The sequence below is a fragment of the Pseudocercospora fijiensis genome (genome assembly GCF_000340215.1).
Source record: "Pseudocercospora fijiensis CIRAD86 unplaced genomic scaffold MYCFIscaffold_1, whole genome shotgun sequence".
NCBI classification, from domain to species: Eukaryota; Fungi; Ascomycota; class Dothideomycetes; order Mycosphaerellales; family Mycosphaerellaceae; genus Pseudocercospora; species Pseudocercospora fijiensis.
Window position 1 is genome coordinate 8,981,261 of NW_006921532.1, and position 19,135 is coordinate 9,000,395.

At 49.9% G+C, this 19,135-nt stretch overlaps 2 protein-coding genes across 2 annotated transcripts; one reads left to right on the forward strand and one right to left on the reverse strand.

Annotated features, from left to right (window-relative positions):
- Positions 1–30: 30 nt before the first annotated feature.
- Positions 31–12,314, forward strand: MYCFIDRAFT_86240 (uncharacterized protein; the record flags this gene model as incomplete). Its single annotated transcript, XM_007922474.1, has 5 exons — positions 31–4,638; positions 4,789–7,387; positions 7,583–7,846; positions 7,901–11,854; positions 11,917–12,314. 5 exons carry the CDS (start codon positions 31–33, stop codon positions 12,009–12,011), a joined length of 11,520 nt encoding a protein of 3,839 aa, XP_007920665.1. The 3' UTR covers positions 12,012–12,314.
- A 249-nt stretch (positions 12,315–12,563) lies between these two features.
- MYCFIDRAFT_213553 (uncharacterized protein) lies at positions 12,564–13,801 on the reverse strand. Its single transcript, XM_007923714.1, has 3 exons — positions 13,482–13,801; positions 13,230–13,423; positions 12,564–12,987 (listed from the first exon to the last, which is right to left on the reverse strand). Exon 1 carries the CDS (start codon positions 13,703–13,705, stop codon positions 13,514–13,516), a length of 192 nt encoding a protein of 63 aa, XP_007921905.1. The 5' UTR covers positions 13,706–13,801; the 3' UTR covers positions 12,564–12,987; positions 13,230–13,423; positions 13,482–13,513.
- Positions 13,802–19,135: the final 5,334 nt, after the last annotated feature.

Consider the following 19,135-nt stretch of genomic DNA (forward strand, 5'->3'; position numbering starts at 1 on the left):
AGGTCCGCGCTGTTCGCGGCGCCTGGCGCTATGGGGAGGATTAAGAAAGTCGCCACGGAGCGGCACACGGCGACTCAATCGCCATATGTCAAGGAATTCGTGGTCAAGGCGACTGAGGTGCCGTTGCACCGATTACCTGCATGCCTGGACACTTTCCCGCAGCACTGGCCGCTGCCGCGAGGCGATCTGTATCACTGGATCCCACTCCTCGACCGCTTCGACCATGTGCTCGAGAATTTCAACAAGGAATATGCTCTGAACGAAGGACCGCAGATGCAGCCCTTTCAGCGGCGTCTGCTCGAGAAGGGCGATGCAGAGGAGGGTATGCCATATCCTGCTGCGAAAGCATCGTCGCAAGAGCTGGACGCAGCTGGCTATTCTGCAGAGGGTGACCGTGAGTTGGTCGAAGCTGTGCTGCACTTCACGCGGATACTGCTTGAAAATTGTGGCAACCGTAGCCTGTACGCCAGTAGCACACACATCAACGATCTACTGCATACCACATCACTCAGCCTTTTGCGCCTTTGCTTGAAGCTGGCACTACGTCTGGCACAACGCTATCAGGTGGCTCGATTTAAGAACCATCACCCAAGCGCCCAGCCGTTGCTTCTCGCCAATCACTACAATATCAACCTTGACAACCTGCACAAAATCGCCTTGCCTTTTCCGAAGCCATACAGCTCCGGCGCAAGCTTGGCTCAGACACCTGTAAAGGGACGCGAGAAGTCCTCACAACATTCGAGCTTCAATCCAGCTGATCTAGTCGCTATCGCCAAGGATCCCATTGCGGCCAGCCTGCGGAATGAGCTGTCTGGCGTATTCTTGACTTACTACGAGCCATCTGTATCAGCACCGAGGCCGACTACAGCTACGCCAGCTACCGAAGCCTCTCCTACGACACCTACGCCGACGCGGAGGACGTCGAATTTGGGACCATCGCGCGACCGACCATCTGTGGCAGATAGATCTTTCAGCGCCGATGATCTGTCCACGACGCCAATCAAATCCCGCGAGACGGACGGCTCTTCCGATAATGCCCCCAAGCTCTTCAACATCCCTGCCAGGAAGGTCGCCGACACACCTGCATGGTCTTTGGTAAAGGACGCCGCGTCAGATCTTCCTTCCGAGCTTCGATACGAACTGCTGAATCGCGTGCGAATCGCCAAAGCGTTCGCATCTGTGAAAGAGGATGCCCAATTGATACTTGAAATTCGACTCCTGGCTGTTGCAAACATGGCATTTGCGTTGAGCGAGTCAAAGTTCCAGGAGAGGCTTGGCACTGCAGACGGCGACGAGCCTCGTCGTTACCATCTTGCACAACAGCTATGCGACTTATTGCAGCCTGCAACGAATGGCCAAACTGGTCTCACGCTCCAGAGTGAGACCGCTGTAATTATGACCCTGGATGCGCTCACTAAGACTCGACATAAAGTCAATGAAGTAGCTGATGCACTTTCCATCGCTGTGAATCATGGTATGCTGTATTACGAGCTCCGGAAGGTTATCGCAACACTTGGGGAGAACGAGAACACGGACAAGCACTCCGAGCTTCGGGAGACCGAGTGGCGCATCGCGACATTCGAGCTGGTGAACAGCCTCTTGCAGTCCAATGGACAAGCTCGCTATGGTGAGAAGATGGTCAATGCTGGCATCATTGGCATCCTTGTGGAATGCTTGAAGCTGCGGACACTTCGTGCCGAGCGCTTTCATGAACGTATCCTGCAATTCTTCGACAGCTTCATCCACGGAATACCCACCGCATTTCAGACATTGGCCAATGTCAGAGGTCTAGATACTATTGCCGACCTGACAGCTTTCGAAGTCAAAGCCGCTTTGGAGAGCGCGCGTAATGGGAATGGGATTCCTGCAGAGCACAAATCCAAGGTCATCGACTACGACATCCCGTATCACCAGTCATCAGTTCTTCGTCAATTGTTCAAGAACACGGTGCACATGTTTGAGCATAACAGTGGAGGTCAAGATCGCCTTCTGCGAAATCTGATTGATACGCCGCAGATCTTGGGCGCGCTCAAGGACGTCATCGAGAACGCTCCGTTATTTGGCTCGAATGTATGGAGTGGAGCCGTCAACATCGTCAGCAGCTTCATCCACAACGAACCCACGAGTTATCAGGTCATTGGCGAGGCTGGTCTTAGCAAGAGCCTGCTGGAATCCATTACCGGAGAACACATCCCAGCTGACCTCCCGGAGATCGGAGAAATCATTCCTCCTTCTGAGACTGCGAAGATTGAGGCGGGTCAAGACGGCGAGCCATTGTATCCCTCTGTTTCTGGCATTCTTCCCGTCGGCGAAGTCATGAGCGATGTGCCCACCGCTTTTGGGGCCATCTGCTTGAACGAGTCGGGCATGCAGCTCTTCCAGGCATCTGGTGCCCTGGTCAAATACTTCGACATCTTTCTCTCGCCAGCTCACGTACGAGCCATGGAGGAAGAGTCGCAGACAGCCACTACTATTGGCCACGCATTTGACGAACTGAGCCGCCACCAACCACGACTCAAGAAGCAGATCATGGCTGCGGTGTTCAATATGCTCAAGCGCTTGCGAGACCTGACTCATATTTTGGCAGAGCGGAAGTCTGCTGGTGCGAAGCTTTGGGAGTTGCAAGACGACAAAGCAGTCATTTCAGGTGGGAGTGCTGCTTTGAGAGGAGCCTCCCCTGACGCGTACGCCGAAGCCCTTGCAGGCAAGAGCGACTTCCTCCCGTCGAAGGTGACGGAAGTACGGATTGATGACCACTTGGAGGATGAACACGAGCGGGCGCCTGCGGTGCCATTTTTGAGTGCGTGCTTCAAGTTCCTGGACGGCTTCTTTCACAACAATGGCATGTGCCAGCTCTTCTGCGATGATTCCGGTGCTGAGTTGTTGCTCGACCTGGCCATGACGCCAAGCAATCCTTACGACTTGGTGGCCTTTCCACTCTTCGCAAAGATCACCCACGTGTTGAAGACTATGTGCGAAGCTCGATATGCTTTGGTGCTGCCTAACATCGTCAGAAGAACGCAGCTGGCTGTTCTGGGTTTGAAGGATCTCGTTGGCAACGAAAGCCGAAACAGCTCTTTTGACAAGTTCAGCAATCTAAATGAGGCCGGACAGTCTCCATTCCCTGACGGACGAGACGGAACCACTGTTGTGAAGTCCTTGTTGAATACGCATCTGCTTACTCACATCCTTGGACGAACACTGGCGCCGCCGCCATATACCCTTCGACATGGGCACCAAAACAATCATCTGTTCACGAATATGATCCTCACAGATGTCTATATTGAGCTGGTCGATGAGTTGAGTAAGCTTCACGCTGCATGTCTTTGGGAGAATCTTCTCTTGCAACGCAACATGCCGGAGCAGCAGAAGATACGAACTGAGCCCAAAGCATTTGTCATGCGGCGTATTGACGCCAACGGCGTCGTGGAAGTGGCCAATGATCGGACAGAGTCTTCTCGCTCTCAAAGCTCCGCTTCGAATGGACTGAATGACTCGACTTCCAACGAGAGTCGCAGATCTATCCTCGCACTCAAGAACATTCGAGCGATCAGATATCTGCTCAGCCAGGTGCCTATGGGCATTGAGTCATTCTTCCAGTCGCTCGGTCAGGCCATAGTCACTAAGCGTAGCGATTCGACGCTCAAGCAGCATGCAATGGTGGTTGCGGAACATCTTGCGCAGACTATGATCTGGGGCCTCGACGTCCGTCGCAACAAGCCCGACGAGGAACTTCTAGAACTTAGATATGTCTCGCAGATGCTGACCATGATTGGTCGACTGCTGCTTCGGAACTCGTACTCGATGGAGAGTCTTGGCACAAAAGAAGCCTTGACCATGGTGATGATGAAGTTCTATGTGCTTGGAGGATTTCTGAAGCTGAATGACTATCTGTCTCGCTTCGTGAAATTGCTCGCAAAGGAGCAAGAGCAGAACAAAATTGAGCCTCCTGTCAAGGACGCCATCCAATCAATCTTGACTTTCTACGGCCAAGTGGTGCGCTCGAAATGCATCAATGAGGCTCCGCAATCTAGCGTCATCAACAACAGAGACCACAAATTGCCGGACTACTTCCAGCCAGGCCAGCTGTTGGTGGAGATTCGTGACGCGGTCTTGCCTGCGATCAATGACATTTGGCATTCTCAAGATCTTGAGAAATTCACAGACGCCAACATGCGATCAATTGTTGACATCTTACGTATGATCTTGAAAGCCGAGGGAGAAGATCGTGCTCTGAGACGCGAGGCTAATGCCTATCGCCGAGTGCCCGCACACAAGCTTGAATTCAAGCTCACGAATACGACCGGCCTTGAAGAGCTCGCAGCGAAATTCAATAAAACACTTGCAAAGGAAGCACTTTATCGATGCAATCATATTCACAATCAGGCTGAGCAATATTGCGAGTTGCGGGCCAAGGACCCAAGAGTTCCCCGATTCCCCATTCCCGATGGTGAGACACCAAGCAACGAGGTCACAACCTCAGAGAGCTTTGGTCAAGCGAGATCACGATCACAGCCCAGAGTCTCAACAACCTCTGCGGATGAGACTGCTTCTGTTGAGATGGGCAATGCCGGCGATGGCGAGAGCGGAGGTCTCCATAGAGAAGTCGTCAACCCGGATGACAACGGACAAGCACAAGTCTTGCCCTCTTCTGACAACGATACGATGTCTGATGACGACAACTACGGAACCCTTGGTCGCATTCCAAGCGATATGAGAGATGTGGCCTTGGTAAACGATCCTGCCGCCTTGGACGTACTCAACAGTATCGAAAATATACCGGGGAAGGAGACTCGCCAACTTTACGTTACAGTCGATGACCTTGACGAAAAGCGTCAGGCCTTGCGCGCAGATCTCATCGACCGCTGTCTCGACGTCCTGAGCAGTCAGCGAGATATCGCATTCGAGCTTGCTGATTTAATCCAGGCTGCAGTCATGAAATCGAGCGAAGAGCAGAGCACTCGTGCTGAAATTAGCACGACATTGGTGTCCTCACTGATATCACTGAAGGCTGAGGAACCCAGCCAGGAATCTGGTTCGAAGATTCACGCTTACGCACATCTTGTTGCACTCATCTTGCAAGACCGCGACTTCTTTGAGGCGTCACTCGACGAGTTGAAGGACAACTTTGAGAGTCTTGTTGAGTGGGTGGAGCTTGGTCCGGATCAAAAGGCAGCCGACGCGCCTTGGATCGAGACTGTGCTCCTTATCGTCGAGAGAGTTCTTGCAGAGGACGAGCAGCCTCCGGAAAATCCGTGGGAACCTCCTCCTGCCGACAACCCGCTGAAGCCGCTAAAGGAGCTCCCAGAACCACAAGCGATTGTGTCTCAGGATCTTCGCTCGCAGCTTTTTGGCTCTCTTGTCGGCCTCCTGCCCAAAGTTGGCAAGAATGCTTCATTGGCACTCTCCGTCTCTCGCGTACTGGTCATTCTCACTCGGAAGCGGGAGCTGGCGATGCGTCTTGCCGACAGGCTTACTCTCAATCGCCTCTTCACGATGATCCGACAACTCGCAGGATCGGTCGATGAGAAGCTTCAGGCATCTTTCATGCTTATTTTGCGTCATATGATTGAAGATGATGACACTTTGCGCCAAATAATGCGAGCCGAAATTCGTGTTGCGTTGGCGCATCACAAATCTTCCAGGGCGCTGGACACCACCACGTACACCCGCAATCTATCCCACTTGGCAATTCGCAACCCAAAGATCTTTGTCGAGATCACTGGTGAGATGGTCGAAATCACACGCTTTGATGGGAATCCAAATCGTGGCCAACAGATCGGTCTGAAGCGCTCGACTCCTCCAGAACCGAAGCCAAAGGCTGAGTCGTCATCTGCCAAGCCTACTATCGATGGTGACGCTTCAGAACAGCAAAAGATGCCCGAGCCCAAGGGGCCAGTGGTTGAAACTACCGACGGCGTTGTCCAGTTCTTGCTTCGTGAATTGTCCAATTACAGAGTTCTGGAGGACAACATTCCACCAGCATCGAAAGAAGACGAGGACAAATCGACCTCTGGCAGTGCATCTTCTGATGTTGAGATGTCCGAGTCCACGCCCACGCCCACGCCGCCTCCAGCAAACGCTTCGACCGCGGCGGCAGTATCGACTGCTGATCAATCCAAGAATAGTAAGCCTGTCTTCAAGCCTGAGGAGCACACCATCTACATCTATCGATGCTTCATCCTTCAGTGTCTTGCTGAGCTTCTTGCGTCCTACAATAAGACAAAAATGGAATTCATCAACTTTTCGCGCAAGTCGGAAGCTCAGCCTGCAACGCCTTCCAAGCCGCGTGCCGGCACGCTCAACTACTTGCTCAATGCACTCATGCCAGTGGGAACTCTGGAGCACCGAGATGACGTGTCACATCGCAAAAAGGCCGCAACATCGAATTGGGCCACTCAAGTCTTGGTCGCACTCTGCACGAAGACACCAGAGCGACAAAGCGAGCTCCAGGCAGCTGCACCTTCATTCGCCGACTTCTCGGAGCAAGAGCCGGAACTTACATTTGTGAGGAAATTCGTTCTGGAGCATGCACTTCGTACGTTCAAGGAAGCAGTCACATCCGCTGAGCCACTCGACCTCCGCTACTCACGCCTCCTGTCCCTTGGAGAACTCTTCAATCGTATGCTCAATAGCAAGGTTGACCAGCAGAGAGCGAATGTGGTCTCAGCCGGTGCGTTCAGCGCTCATCAGCAGATCGGCCGACTCATGTACGAGAAGAACTTTATTGGCACCCTGACTTCTGCCATCGCCGAGCTTGACTTGAACTTTCCGAACGCGAAGCGCGCAGTCAAGTATATACTTGGCCCACTCAAGCAACTTACAGACCTCGGAGTAACCTTGAGCCAGTCCGCAGAGTTGTCCTCCTCTACCGAGCCCGGAACGAGTACTGAGGAAGACGAAATCTCCTCTGCTACCTCGATTTCGGGAGATGAAGAAGACGATGATCGCGAACACACTCCTGATCTTCTTCGTGACACCTCGCTCGCTGATCAGCTCGCAGATGACGATGAAGATGACGATGAGGACGATGACGATGACGAGATGGGCTACGACGAATACGACGATGGTATGGACTATGAAGAGGAGCAAGTAGCCGACCACGGCGAGGTTGTTAGCGACGAGGACGAGGATGAGCTTGACGATATGGGCGATATCGAAGGTGTTCCAGGCGATGTCGAGATGGAGATCGATGTCATGATGGACGACGAAGACGATGAGGATGACGAGGATGACGACGACGACGATTCTGATGAGGATGATGAGGATGATGTAGATGACGACGACGACGAGCATGGCCATGATTTCCTTGACCACATGGACGAGATCACTGGTGACGACGAAAATGCCAGCCTTGGCGAACACGAAGGCGACTGGGAGGAAGAAGGTATGAACCTCCAGTTCCATGGTGCTGCTGGTGAGGATGGTTCTCCGGATGGGCTTGTCGGACACATTGGTGCAGAAGATGGCTCTGAAGCTGGTGATCGAGACCCTATTGTGCGCATCGACCTCGGGACTGCTGCTGGTGAAGAGGAATTTTTCTAACATGACATGCCGCCTGAGGATGACGAACACCAGGAAGACGAGCAAGACTACGGCTTTGAACCTGAGATCGAAGAGGACGATGACGACGATCAAGATGGCGGTTGGACCTGGGACGTGCAGCCGCCTCAGGCAATACTTCGAGGTGGACACCATCACCATCACCATCATCACAGAGGGCTTGGCGAGATCATGGGTATGATCGGCGGAGACCCATTGCGTCCAATGGGCGCATTCAGCAGATCACACCGAGCTACCCCCAACCCCCGAGATGAGGACGGCGTAAACCCTCTGCTGCAGCGTGGTGGGGCTGCTGGACAAAACAACCGCGACCGCGAGGCTCCTGAGCCTTTCCCAGGCACACGATTCGCTGGCGCACGACGAGCTTTCGTGCCACGCCAGGGCGATCATGTGCTACAGGATCTGGTCGCTGCTGTTGGACCGAATGGCCACACTGGTCCCATTGATGTTGTGGTTCACACCGGTGCGATGCCGGGCCTTGGTGCGCTCCCACCCATGTTTGTTCAGTCACGTCTCGGCGGACAGGCTATGATTGATATTGACCCAACACGCGGCTGGCGAGAAAACGCCGGACTTGGACGCTGGGCAGATCCATTGACTGGTCGAGTGCACGAGCGTGGCAGCGGCCATCACGTCGAAGCGCAAGCAGTCGAGTTCCGGACGAGCCAGACTTCAGCCCGTTGGCAAGAAGAAGCTCGCATGCTCTTCCCTGGGAGATTTCAAGAAAAGGCACTTCAGATTCTCAACATGATCTTCCGAACCTTGGTACCGGCTGCCATGCAGGCAAAGAAGATCCGCGAGGAGCAGGAAGCCGAGCGCCAGGCTGCTGCGGAGAAAGAAGCTGAGGAGAAGCGCAAGCAGATGGAAGCAGAGAAGGCGGAGCGCGAAGCCCAGGAGAAGAAGGAGCGCGAAGAACGTGAAGCGAAGGAACGCGAAGAAGCTGAAGCTCGTGCTCGAGAGCAGGCTGAGCAGGCACCAGAAGGCGACACCCAAGCAGAGGCAGATAACGACATGCAGGGCATAGAACAAGATGCTCCAGAGGGCACAGCCGATGAAGAACAACCAGAAGCGGAGCCAGAACAGCCACCAGCAGAGCGCATTACCATGACGATTAGGGGTCGTGAGCTCGATATCACGAGTCTGGGCATCGATCGGGAGTATATCGAAGCTCTGCCAGAAGAGTTGAGAGAGGAAGTGATCATGGCCCAATATGCTGAACAGCGAAGCCAACAAGCAGAATCCCAGGAAGCACCGAGCGAGATCGATAGATCATTCCTGGAGGCGCTTCCACGTGAGCTCCAGCAAGAGCTTCTGCGCACCGAGCAGCATGATCGACGCCGCCGCGAGCAAGCTGAAGAGAGAAGACGTCGACAGCAGGAAGGCAATGCCGCTCCTGCTCAGGCGGAAGACATGAACAACGCCGATTTCATGGCTATGCTTGATCCCGCTCTCCGACAAGCTGTGCTTCTTGATGCTGACGACACGGTCCTTGCTGCGCTGCCCGAAGATCTTCAAGCTGAGGCCAGAGCGCTTTTTGGAGACAGACGACCTCGCGCAGATGGCGGTCGCGCCGCACGCCATCTCGAAGTCGCCGGAGCTCGTGCGATCTTCGGCCAAGATGCTGGCCGTGAGGAGGAAGCCACTCGTGAGGTCAGACAGCGACGACCTGTTGCTCAGATGCTTGACAAGGCTGGCATTGCCACCCTTCTGCGACTGATGTTTGTGTCTCTCAACCACAAGGCCAAGGCCAACTTGCACGGCATCTTGTCCGACATCTGCAAGAACACCCAAAACCGCGCAGAGGTCATTAGCATCTTGCTTTCGATCCTGCAAGACGGGACTGCAGATGTCAACGCAGTAGAGCGTAGCTTTGCTCAGCTCTCACTTAGAGCCAAGCAACCGTCTGCACCGAAGACGCCACAGCCTCTCAAGCGCAGCTTCACAGACCAGCAAAATGTTCTACCTACCACTGAGCTGTCGCCATTGAACATTGTTCAGCAATGTCTCGGTACGCTCAATGCACTGGCCAACGACAATCCTCGCATTCCTTCATTCTTCCTCAGTGAGCACGAAACTGCCGCTAGCCAGAAAGCCAAGACAGTAAAGAAGGGCAAGGGCAAGGAGAGCAAGGCTGCGAAATTCCCTCTCAATGCTCTGCTGACTCTTCTTGACCGCAAGCTGATCACGGAAAACGCTGCTGTGATGGAGACTTTAGCATCTCTGCTCAAGGACGTCACTGGACCTCTTTCGATTCTCGCACGTCGCCAAAAGGAAGCACAAGAGGCTGCCAACAAGGCTTCTGAGAATCAAGAACAACAAGAATCTGCGAGCACAGATGTCGCCATGGCAGAGTCCAGTGGCACAAGCGGTGCCGCAGAGACTCCTGCTGCGACAAGTGCCAGCACTGAAGCGCCAAAGGAAGCAACCGAGGCACAGCCAGAAGTGCCAGCCACGAAGAAGAAGCATCAAGATCTCACGCCGCCTGAGGTGCCTGATGAGAATATCGGTCTTGTGGTCAATATCTTGGCTGCACGCGAGTGCCCAAGCAAGACTTTCACCGATACGCTGGATATTATCAAGAATCTCTCAGCAATTCCTGGTGCGAAGGAGGTCTTCGGTAAGGAGCTTACACGTCAAGCCCAAGAGCTTGGCCAGACGTTGCTTAGCGATCTCGAAGAGCTTGCTACACAGATACAAGCAGCTCAAACTGGGACCGACCTTCAAGGCATGGCGCTTGCGAGCTTCTCTGCTGCTGGATCCAAGCAGCGCAAGTTGCTCCGCGTCCTGGTTGCTTTAGATCACCTCTTCGATCCCAAGCGCATTCCGCAGAGCACAAACGTCACCGGCACTGTTGTGGAGCAGAAGTTGAAGGAAGACATCCTGGCCACGCTCTATGAGAGCCCGACCTTCGAAAAGCTGTGGCACAGCCTCAGTGCATGCCTCACTGCCATTCGTCAGCGTGGGAACATGGTCAACGTCGCAACGATTCTTCTTCCATTGATCGAGTCCCTCATGGTCGTCTGCCGCAATAGCGCCTTGAAGGAAGCTCCCGCTGTCATCACCTCACCAGCCGAGACGAAGGTCAGCACACCCCCACCAGTCGTACGTATGGATACGCTCTTCTTCAATTTCACCGAGGAGCACCGCAAAGTCCTCAACGAGCTCATTCGCAACAATCCCAAGCTCATGAACGGCAACCTGTCAGTCTTGGCCAAGAACTCGAAAGTGCTTGAATTCGACAACAAGCGCAACTACTTCAGCCGCAAGCTTCATGACCGCCGCGCGGAAGTCCGTGTTGCTCACCCCTCGCTCCAGCTCAACATTCGCCGCGATCAGGTCTTCCTCGACTCGTTCAAGTCCTTGTATTACAAGAGCCCCAGCGAAATCAAGTACGGCAAGCTCAACATCCGCTTTCACGGTGAAGAAGGCATTGATGCGGGCGGCGTCTCGCGTGAGTGGTTCGCAGCAATGGCTCGACAGATGTTCAATCCGGATTACGCTTTGTTCAACCCTGTCGCTGCCGACCGGACTACTTTCCATCCGAATTCTTTGAGCGAGATCAATCCTGAGCACTTGATGTTTTTCAAGTTCATTGGTCGCGTCATCGGCAAAGCGCTCTATGAGAATCGTGTTCTTGATTGTCACTTCAGCCGAGCAGTGTACCGGAAGATTCTCGGAAAGTCTGTGTCGCTCAAAGACATGGAATCGCTTGATTTGGACTACTACAAGTCGCTGGTGTGGATCTTGGAGAACGACATTACTGATGTCACTTTCGAGACATTCTCCGTGGACGTTGACAAGTTCGGCGTCACGGAGACCATCGACCTGATTCCCAATGGTCGTAATATTGCCGTCACCGAGGAGAACAAGCAGGAGTATGTTCGACTTGTTGTCGACTATCGCCTCATCAAATCCGTACAAGGCCAGTTGGACAACTTCTTGGAAGGCTTCCACGACATTATCCCGGCCGAGCTCGTCTCCATCTTCAACGAGCAAGAATTGGAACTCCTCATCTCAGGTCTACCAGACATCGACGTGGACGACTGGAAGAACAATACAGAGTACCACAACTATCAGCAAACTTCACCTCAGGTGCAGTGGTTCTGGCGCGCCGTTCGCAGCTTCGACAAGGAAGAGAAAGCCAAGCTTCTTCAATTCGTTACTGGTACCAGCAAAGTACCGCTCAACGGCTTCAAAGAGCTTGAGGGTATGAATGGGTTCTCCAAGTTCAACATTCACCGTGACTTCAGCAGCAAAGAGAAGCTGCCATCCAGTCACACTTGTTTCAATCGTAAGTCATGTCATCAAACTCCCTACGAGTACAGTTACAGTTCACTAACATGGCTTCCACAGAGCTTGATCTGCCCGAGTACGAAAGTTACGAACACCTTAGACACCAACTCTATACCGCCATCACTGCCGGTAGCGAGTATTTCGGTTTCGCATAAGTCGATGTAGCATAAGAGAGCATATGGGGAATGAAATTCATGCATGGCGTTCTTTCGGGCATAACGAAGGAAAGCATCTTAAATGGCGCTGAGAACGCATGAGGTAGTAGGCTGGGATCCCAGGCGTGTATCATAATCATTGGTCAGCTCTTCGATTCACGTTCGCTTCGTAGATGGAAGTGCAGGTCCATCTGCTTTGCTGCTGGGGTTTCGAAGCTGTTGCAGCTGCTGCTGTATTAAGAATAGGAAAGCAAGAGTAGCTCAGTAGATATTATGAAGGGCCGTAAGGCTTGTTTAGCGTTCAGATTCATCCGTCCGGCTTCAAGTTGGCTGTGAAGTAGTGTTGCCTCCTGAAATGGCTTATTATACCTGCAGGTGCAGGACCTTCGGCATTGCGCACAGCTACAATGAATGGCTTCCGATGGATGAACGTGACTTGAAGCGTGAGCGATTCTGAGCACTCTCAGTTGTTGGCAGAAGCCACAATGGACATCAACAGAAGCGAAGTGAAAATCCAAGTTACGAAACCAATTTGATACAATAATGCTGCGGCCCCGATTCGAACATTTTCTTCATGATTTCATCAGGAATTTCAGTATCTACAGCCTCTCCTCCTCCTATGGCATAATCAACCTTGTGCCCAGTTGTTCGACGTTGCTGTAAGTACAATTTTGGGGTTTCCTCCGAAATGGAAATTTGAAATGCTACCATCCCTCCATGCAAATGCCACTACTCCATGCTGCGCTTTTCAAATGCTTGACCAGATCAAGTCGTATCCATCGTTTCACATGCCGCTGGCACATTCTTCAAGTCATCACCTTCAAGTCATGCTTGAAGAAACAGCCCGCGGCCGTGCTGTGCACATATGCATTTGGCCAAGGCTTGTAGCGTTGTTGAGACGTGTCTGCAGATGCAGTCAGGAATACTGGCTCCTCTCATGGCTGATAGAATGGGCTGGTCATGAGGAATTCGGCGTCTGTGCAGGACAAGATGTTAGAACGGAGTCCAGCTTGGGGATGCGCTCGCATAGGATTCGGCAAAAGAGGGATCGTATGCTGGCATTACGGCTCAGCATGTATTCTCAGACGCCGCCGAAAGGTGCTGTTTGCTTCGACAAGGAGCCATATGGTCCATAAAGCATTTCGGGTACAGAAGTGTTTGGTGCTCGGAGATGATCAGACCAGCGAGTCTTGGGTGAAGGAAATGTTGCTGACTTACCAATATCATCTGTGATTGGGCCTCCTTCATTCAAGAGATCAACGACTTCCTGCCCATCGCGAGGGTCGATCCTGCCCATATCATGATCCTGCTCAGTATGCGGAATGCCGTAGTCCGGCGGTCTCGTGTCAAGTGGCACAGGCGTCGGCTGAGGCTTGCCATGATGGACACGCTCCGAAGGGTTTGTGGTGGTGCTAGAGGCGTTTAGTGTCGTGTCTGTGGCGATTGTGGAGGAGGACCTCTCCTACTCACAACGTTAGCAGTGCACATTTGCCTGGGCATTATCACGTGTATCCTGATTCCCAATGATCGAACTCGTGATCAGCAAGGCCACACGCGGGGACTTTGCAAGTCAGGGCGTGGTCGCTGTGATGGGAATGCGGCGTGCTTGGAGGCTGAGGAGAATGGGTAGGACTAACAGTCTCGACCATCTTGTCGCCTTCCACTCGCACTTCACGATCTCTCAGCTTCCGCATGAGACCTAAGAACTGGCTGTTCTTGAATTTTTCCGATTGATTATGCTTCACCTTCTCGAGAAGCTCTTCTGCTGTTGCAGCAAGCGCATCGTCGTCGTGCGCTTTTTTTTGTTCTTGCTGCTCTTCTTGCTGTGCGGTCTGCATTGGTTCGTACTCTACGTCGCCGCCACTGTGAGCCATGTGCAGCGGCGTGTACTCTTCCATGTCCAGATCATGGCCAGGCTCTCTTAGCATTTCCGTGGCTGCTTGCTCCACCAGAGCCTCGAACTTCTCAGCATTGACCTCATCAATCAGTTCCTGTGCTGTTGGCTCCTGCTCCTGTGCCACGTTCCTCGCCTCCACCTCCGCCTCTGCAGCCTCAGCCATCATGTCATCCCGCGCCTGATCAAATGCTGCAGCAAAAGCAGCTTCATCGAATTGCTCAGTCACAGGCTCTTTGCCTTTGGACTGCACAGCGGGAGCATAACTGGGCTGAAATGGGTGGGAGAATTGGCTTTGAAAGCCATTCAGTCCATATCTGGCTCTTTGCTGAAATGCTTGCGGCGAAGGCGAAGAGTTCTGTGCTCGTGGTGCTGCTTGTGCTACGTGGGCTCGAAAGTCTTGTGCCCAGTCCGCAGAGGTCGGTGCTGGCTGGGAGTGCTGCTGTGGGTTCGGTGGAGGCTGAGATATATGCATTCGCTGGAAATCGGCTGCCCATGATGGTGCTTGAGCCTGAGCTGGGCTGCCCAAGCCGGCGGGCCTCTGAAATTGGAGCCCATTGTCTTGCGGAAGGAAGTTGTGTGCAGCCTGGAATGCTTCAAACTCAGGATCCAAAGCGCCAGCATAGGGATTAGGGGAGCGAAAGGCTTGTGCTGGATGCTGACGAGAGGCGAGACGGTCTTGTTGGAGCGTTCGATCGACATCGGTCTGCTGCTTGAACTGCTGCAGGGCGTTCGATGGCCCGCACACTGCCTCTGCCATTTCGGGAGCAGGGAAAATATGCTATACAGAAAGGAGAGAAGGAAGGTGTCTACATATTACAGGACGGTCGTGTGAGAGCAGCATGAACACATGCACTGCGCCGGCGCCAGCCTTCGAGGCACATGAAAGATGAAAGCCGAGGCACTTCACTCCACTCGCCTCTTCTTTCCCGGCCGGGTGCGGCGACTAGCAAGGCGCGTGCCGTTCCGCGACTCTAGCTCAGCCCTACGCGGACAGGGTAAAGGCAACGTGGAGGTGAGACAAGTGCGCTTGACCACGCTAAACGCGGAGTTGACTATCGATGTAGGGATCCGTAGACGCTAAAGCGGGTGCGTCCCGCACGCGAAAGTTTCATTACGCTAGGATCTTCTATTACGCTAAGCGTTACGCGATATCTATACGCGTATCTTTGCGCGTATACTCTCTTCCTTTCTTTCTATAATATACTACTAGTACGTATCTACCCCTAGCCCCTACCCCTATTCCTTTATATATGCCTATATATATACGCGACGAGCTAATAAGGCGACTTCGATGTCGCAGCTAACCGAGTTCCCCTATACTACTATACCTAAGCCTATAGCTCTGTATATATCTCCTAATATACCGTAAGACATTAAGACCGTTGCCTAGAACAACACCCTACTAGAGCAATCTATAAGTATAGAGACTAGGGCATACATCTGCCTATACTTATACCTATATAGAGCTCCTACCGCAAATATAAGAAGCGCCTCTTATAGGGCGAGTTATTTAATATGCCTAAGATAGAAATCGTAGTATGTAATCTCTCTTCTACCTATGCAATAGGCTAAACTAATGCCTATAGATCTGCCTAAAGACTAACTAGGAGGCCGTACGCACCTATATAGGTAAGGTAACTTGTCGTATACCGGTAGGATCTAAGAACTTCGGTCGCTTCCTAGCTGCCTAGAAGAATCGCGATAGGTATATACAGTATTATACCTATATTACTAGTTATTGCTAATACTATAATAGAAAAGACGAAGACGAAGAGACACTAAAGGAGTTATACGAAGAGAAGAGCTTCTATAGTATATAACTCTGTCTTTGCCTATACGTATGCCTAAAGCTAATACCTTATAGACTATCTGCCGCGACACTTCGGCTCTCGCTATATACATTATCTATAGTATACGTAGCTCCCTGCCTAGAGCTTTGCCTATACTAACGTATATATAGTATAAGGGAAAAGTCGAGCAGCCTAAGGAGAAGGACCGTAGTAGTCGGTACACGCCTAAGACTAAGATAAAAAAGTGCATTAGTAGGTTTAGGCAGCTCTATAGGTAAAGCTTTTTACTAATGTATCCCTTAGATTTCTTCGATAATGCCTAGGATCTATACGAGGTCAAGTATAGCTATATCTTTACCCTTACCTTTGCCTATACTAATCCGTATATAGCCCCGACGCCCTAGGTACACCGAGCAAGGGCAAAGCTAAGGGTAAAGCACCGGCTAAATCTGCCGAGACAATCGAAGACTTAGAGACTGAGTCTAAGTCTAAGTCTAAGAGTAATAGCGAGGTATATATGCCGATCTATGCCTATGCCGCTAGTTATATACTAACTTAAATAGGCCCTTCGTCGTCCGGCGCGGCAAGCACGGTAAGGTATAAATAGTTACGTACATACCTTTGCCTATACTAACGCCTATATAGATTGATCTAACTAAGGCTAACCGCGAGTTCCGTACCGAGTTCCCTAAGGCTATAGTGCCTTGCCTAGGTTGCTAGGCTAAGAAGGCTAAGAAGAGTAAGTCTAGAGCTTTAGCTATAGCAATACCTATACTAACGCCTATAACAGACTGCAACCTTAGTGCCGATACCTATAACTACACTAAGAACTACAACGTCGTTATCCTTACAGGATAAGGGTATAGATATAGGTATAGGCACGGGTATAGGATAAACATAGGATAATCATTGCCTATATAGGCACGTATATAAGTATAGAACTAGCTACTAGTTGAAAGCCCCGGCTATAGTTAGACTTGAAATCTAACTATAGCTAAATCTTCTCCGCACTCGTAACTTCCTATATACGCCGTGCTATAGCTATAGGTCGCCCTTTACAATATCGTAACTGCTTTCGAGGCTTCTAGAGTCTAACAAAGGTAGCTTAACTAAAAAACAAGGGGGATAACGAAAGGCTAGCGGTTATATCCTAAGAATAATATAAGCTATACTAGTACTAATAAGTACTAACAGCTAGAAACTAACAATAATTATATATATACTAGGATTTATAGGTAGTAGAAGCTACAGTTTAGACGAATTAGTATAGAAAGTTTGAAATAATAGGGGCTATATTAGTAAAGTTACCTAGATCAAAATAATTAAAACTAGTATATAGCGGGTAGGTCCTTTTTAGTATAGATACCTAGAATTTTATAACTGCTAGTTTTAGTCTAAAAGACATAGAGATACCGATCGATATTATACTATAGCGTTACTAGTAGGCTGGTTTTTTATATAGGACAGATGCTACTACTAGTACTATACCTATTCTCTAGTCTTTAGCTATAGCAGTAGGGCGTTATTATCCCCTACTGTTAATGGAATAAAGGTATAGTCTTTAAAAAGTAGGTTTAGGTATTCTTTTTAAGTCAGCTATATACTAGCGCTAGTACGTATCTTATAATGCCCTAAGGCCTATATACTGTTCTATCGAATACGTTATACATATTGAATCACACAAACGTACAGAAGTAGTAGTACTCTAGTTTAATACTACCCTATTTTGATTTTTATATATATATATATATATATATATATATATATATATACTACCGTATAGGCCTATATACCGACTAACTAATATTAAACTATATCTTAATCTCTAGCGTAGCCTAGTATCGGGTCTCGTATTACTCGGGAGATAATACGCTACTTACCCGCTTTCCGGCTAATAGTGCTATTCTATCGGGTATAGTCTACGGATCTACTAGTAACCCGCTTTTTTAGTTTAGTATACTAAGGTCGGCGAGGTATGTTTCTAACTAGTATCGAATTGCTCTAATACTATGCTATACTTTTAACGTAGCAAGCTAGATATATAGCTAATCGTATAGATATAGGTGCTTTAGCTAGGTATTACCTACCCGCTCGCCTATACTAAATAGGACAGTATAGGCTATAACCTAGAGATAATCGGCTTTCTATACTAGTAGGCCGGGAAGGGTAATAGTACTTATATCTACTACTTTAAAGTCGGTAGCAATCGCACTACTACTAGTGCCTATTTCGATTTTATAGGTTAGTTTAACAACAAGGATTTGCTACTCGATCGTATATATCTAGAAGACTAGTTTGTATACCTGCTATACGATCTAATTCTAGCTAATACTAAGGTCGCCGACTATATTATATTTCCGAATTGTAGTATATTAGACTAGGACGCTAGTAAGGCTCGTGCTATTACTATAGTCCGCGGCGCAGACGAGTAGCATATCGATAGTATCTAGAGAAGCACGTTTTACTATAACTAAAATATTCAGCTACCGCCAACTAGGCAACCCTAAGCAGTACCATAAACGTTTACTATAGTCGGCCCAAGATAGTATCATATACTATCGCAGGTTAGCGTACTAGCATTGCTATACCCTATAGTAGGTCGGGTTAGTTTAGTTTAGTTTACTAAGCCAAAATTCTAGGTTAGTTTAAGTTAGTTTGCTAAGCAACTATACGAGTAGCAGGTTAGAACTATAGAATTAGTCGGTTTCTAACAAGTATAGGAATATATACGTAACTTAAAGCAAGCCCTTTTTAAGACTAGTACTAATAGAATTTTCGAAGACTTTTATTTCGGACGTCTAATAAAGCATAATATACTATATATATACTTAGAGAGTATTTATCGCGCGCTATATAGCGCCGTATAATAGCGGCATATTTTGTATATAGAAACGCTTATAGAGGATACTAAGAATATCTATCCTACTAGAATATCTATCCTACCTACTACTATCTCGAATTTAGATATTCTAACCCTTAAGAATCTAATCTAGGGCTTTAAAATCCTTACCTATAGTCGTAACGCGATTCACGTAGATAGCTATAAGGACAATAGCTAAAATAGTATTAGTATAGTTCCAAAAGAGGTAGTAAAATTTAGTAGGAAATTCTACCTAGATATCTTCCGCAGTTACTACTTTAATAGTAATAATACTACTATATATAGTCTAACTATCTAGTATAAAGACCCGGCTAGAGGTACTAGCTACAGTAATCTTATAAGTAACCTAACTCTATTACTAGGAAATATAATAAATATCTATACTACGGTAGGCTATACTAAATAAGTTAGCTATTTAGTAGGAATAGGCCTACTACCGTCTCTATATACCGGCTCCGAGTGCCGACTATGCCTCTAGATTTAACTCCCCCCTATCTCGAAGGCTAAGGTACCGAGTGGAACCCCTGTACCTTATGTCTGCTCGGTTGTCGCGGAG

Bases quoted from the DNA above. Each gene is read 5' to 3' on its own strand.
- MYCFIDRAFT_213553 (XM_007923714.1), bottom strand. From the start codon at position 13,705: ATGCGGAAGCTGAGAGATCGTGAAGTGCGAGTGGAAGGCGACAAGATG.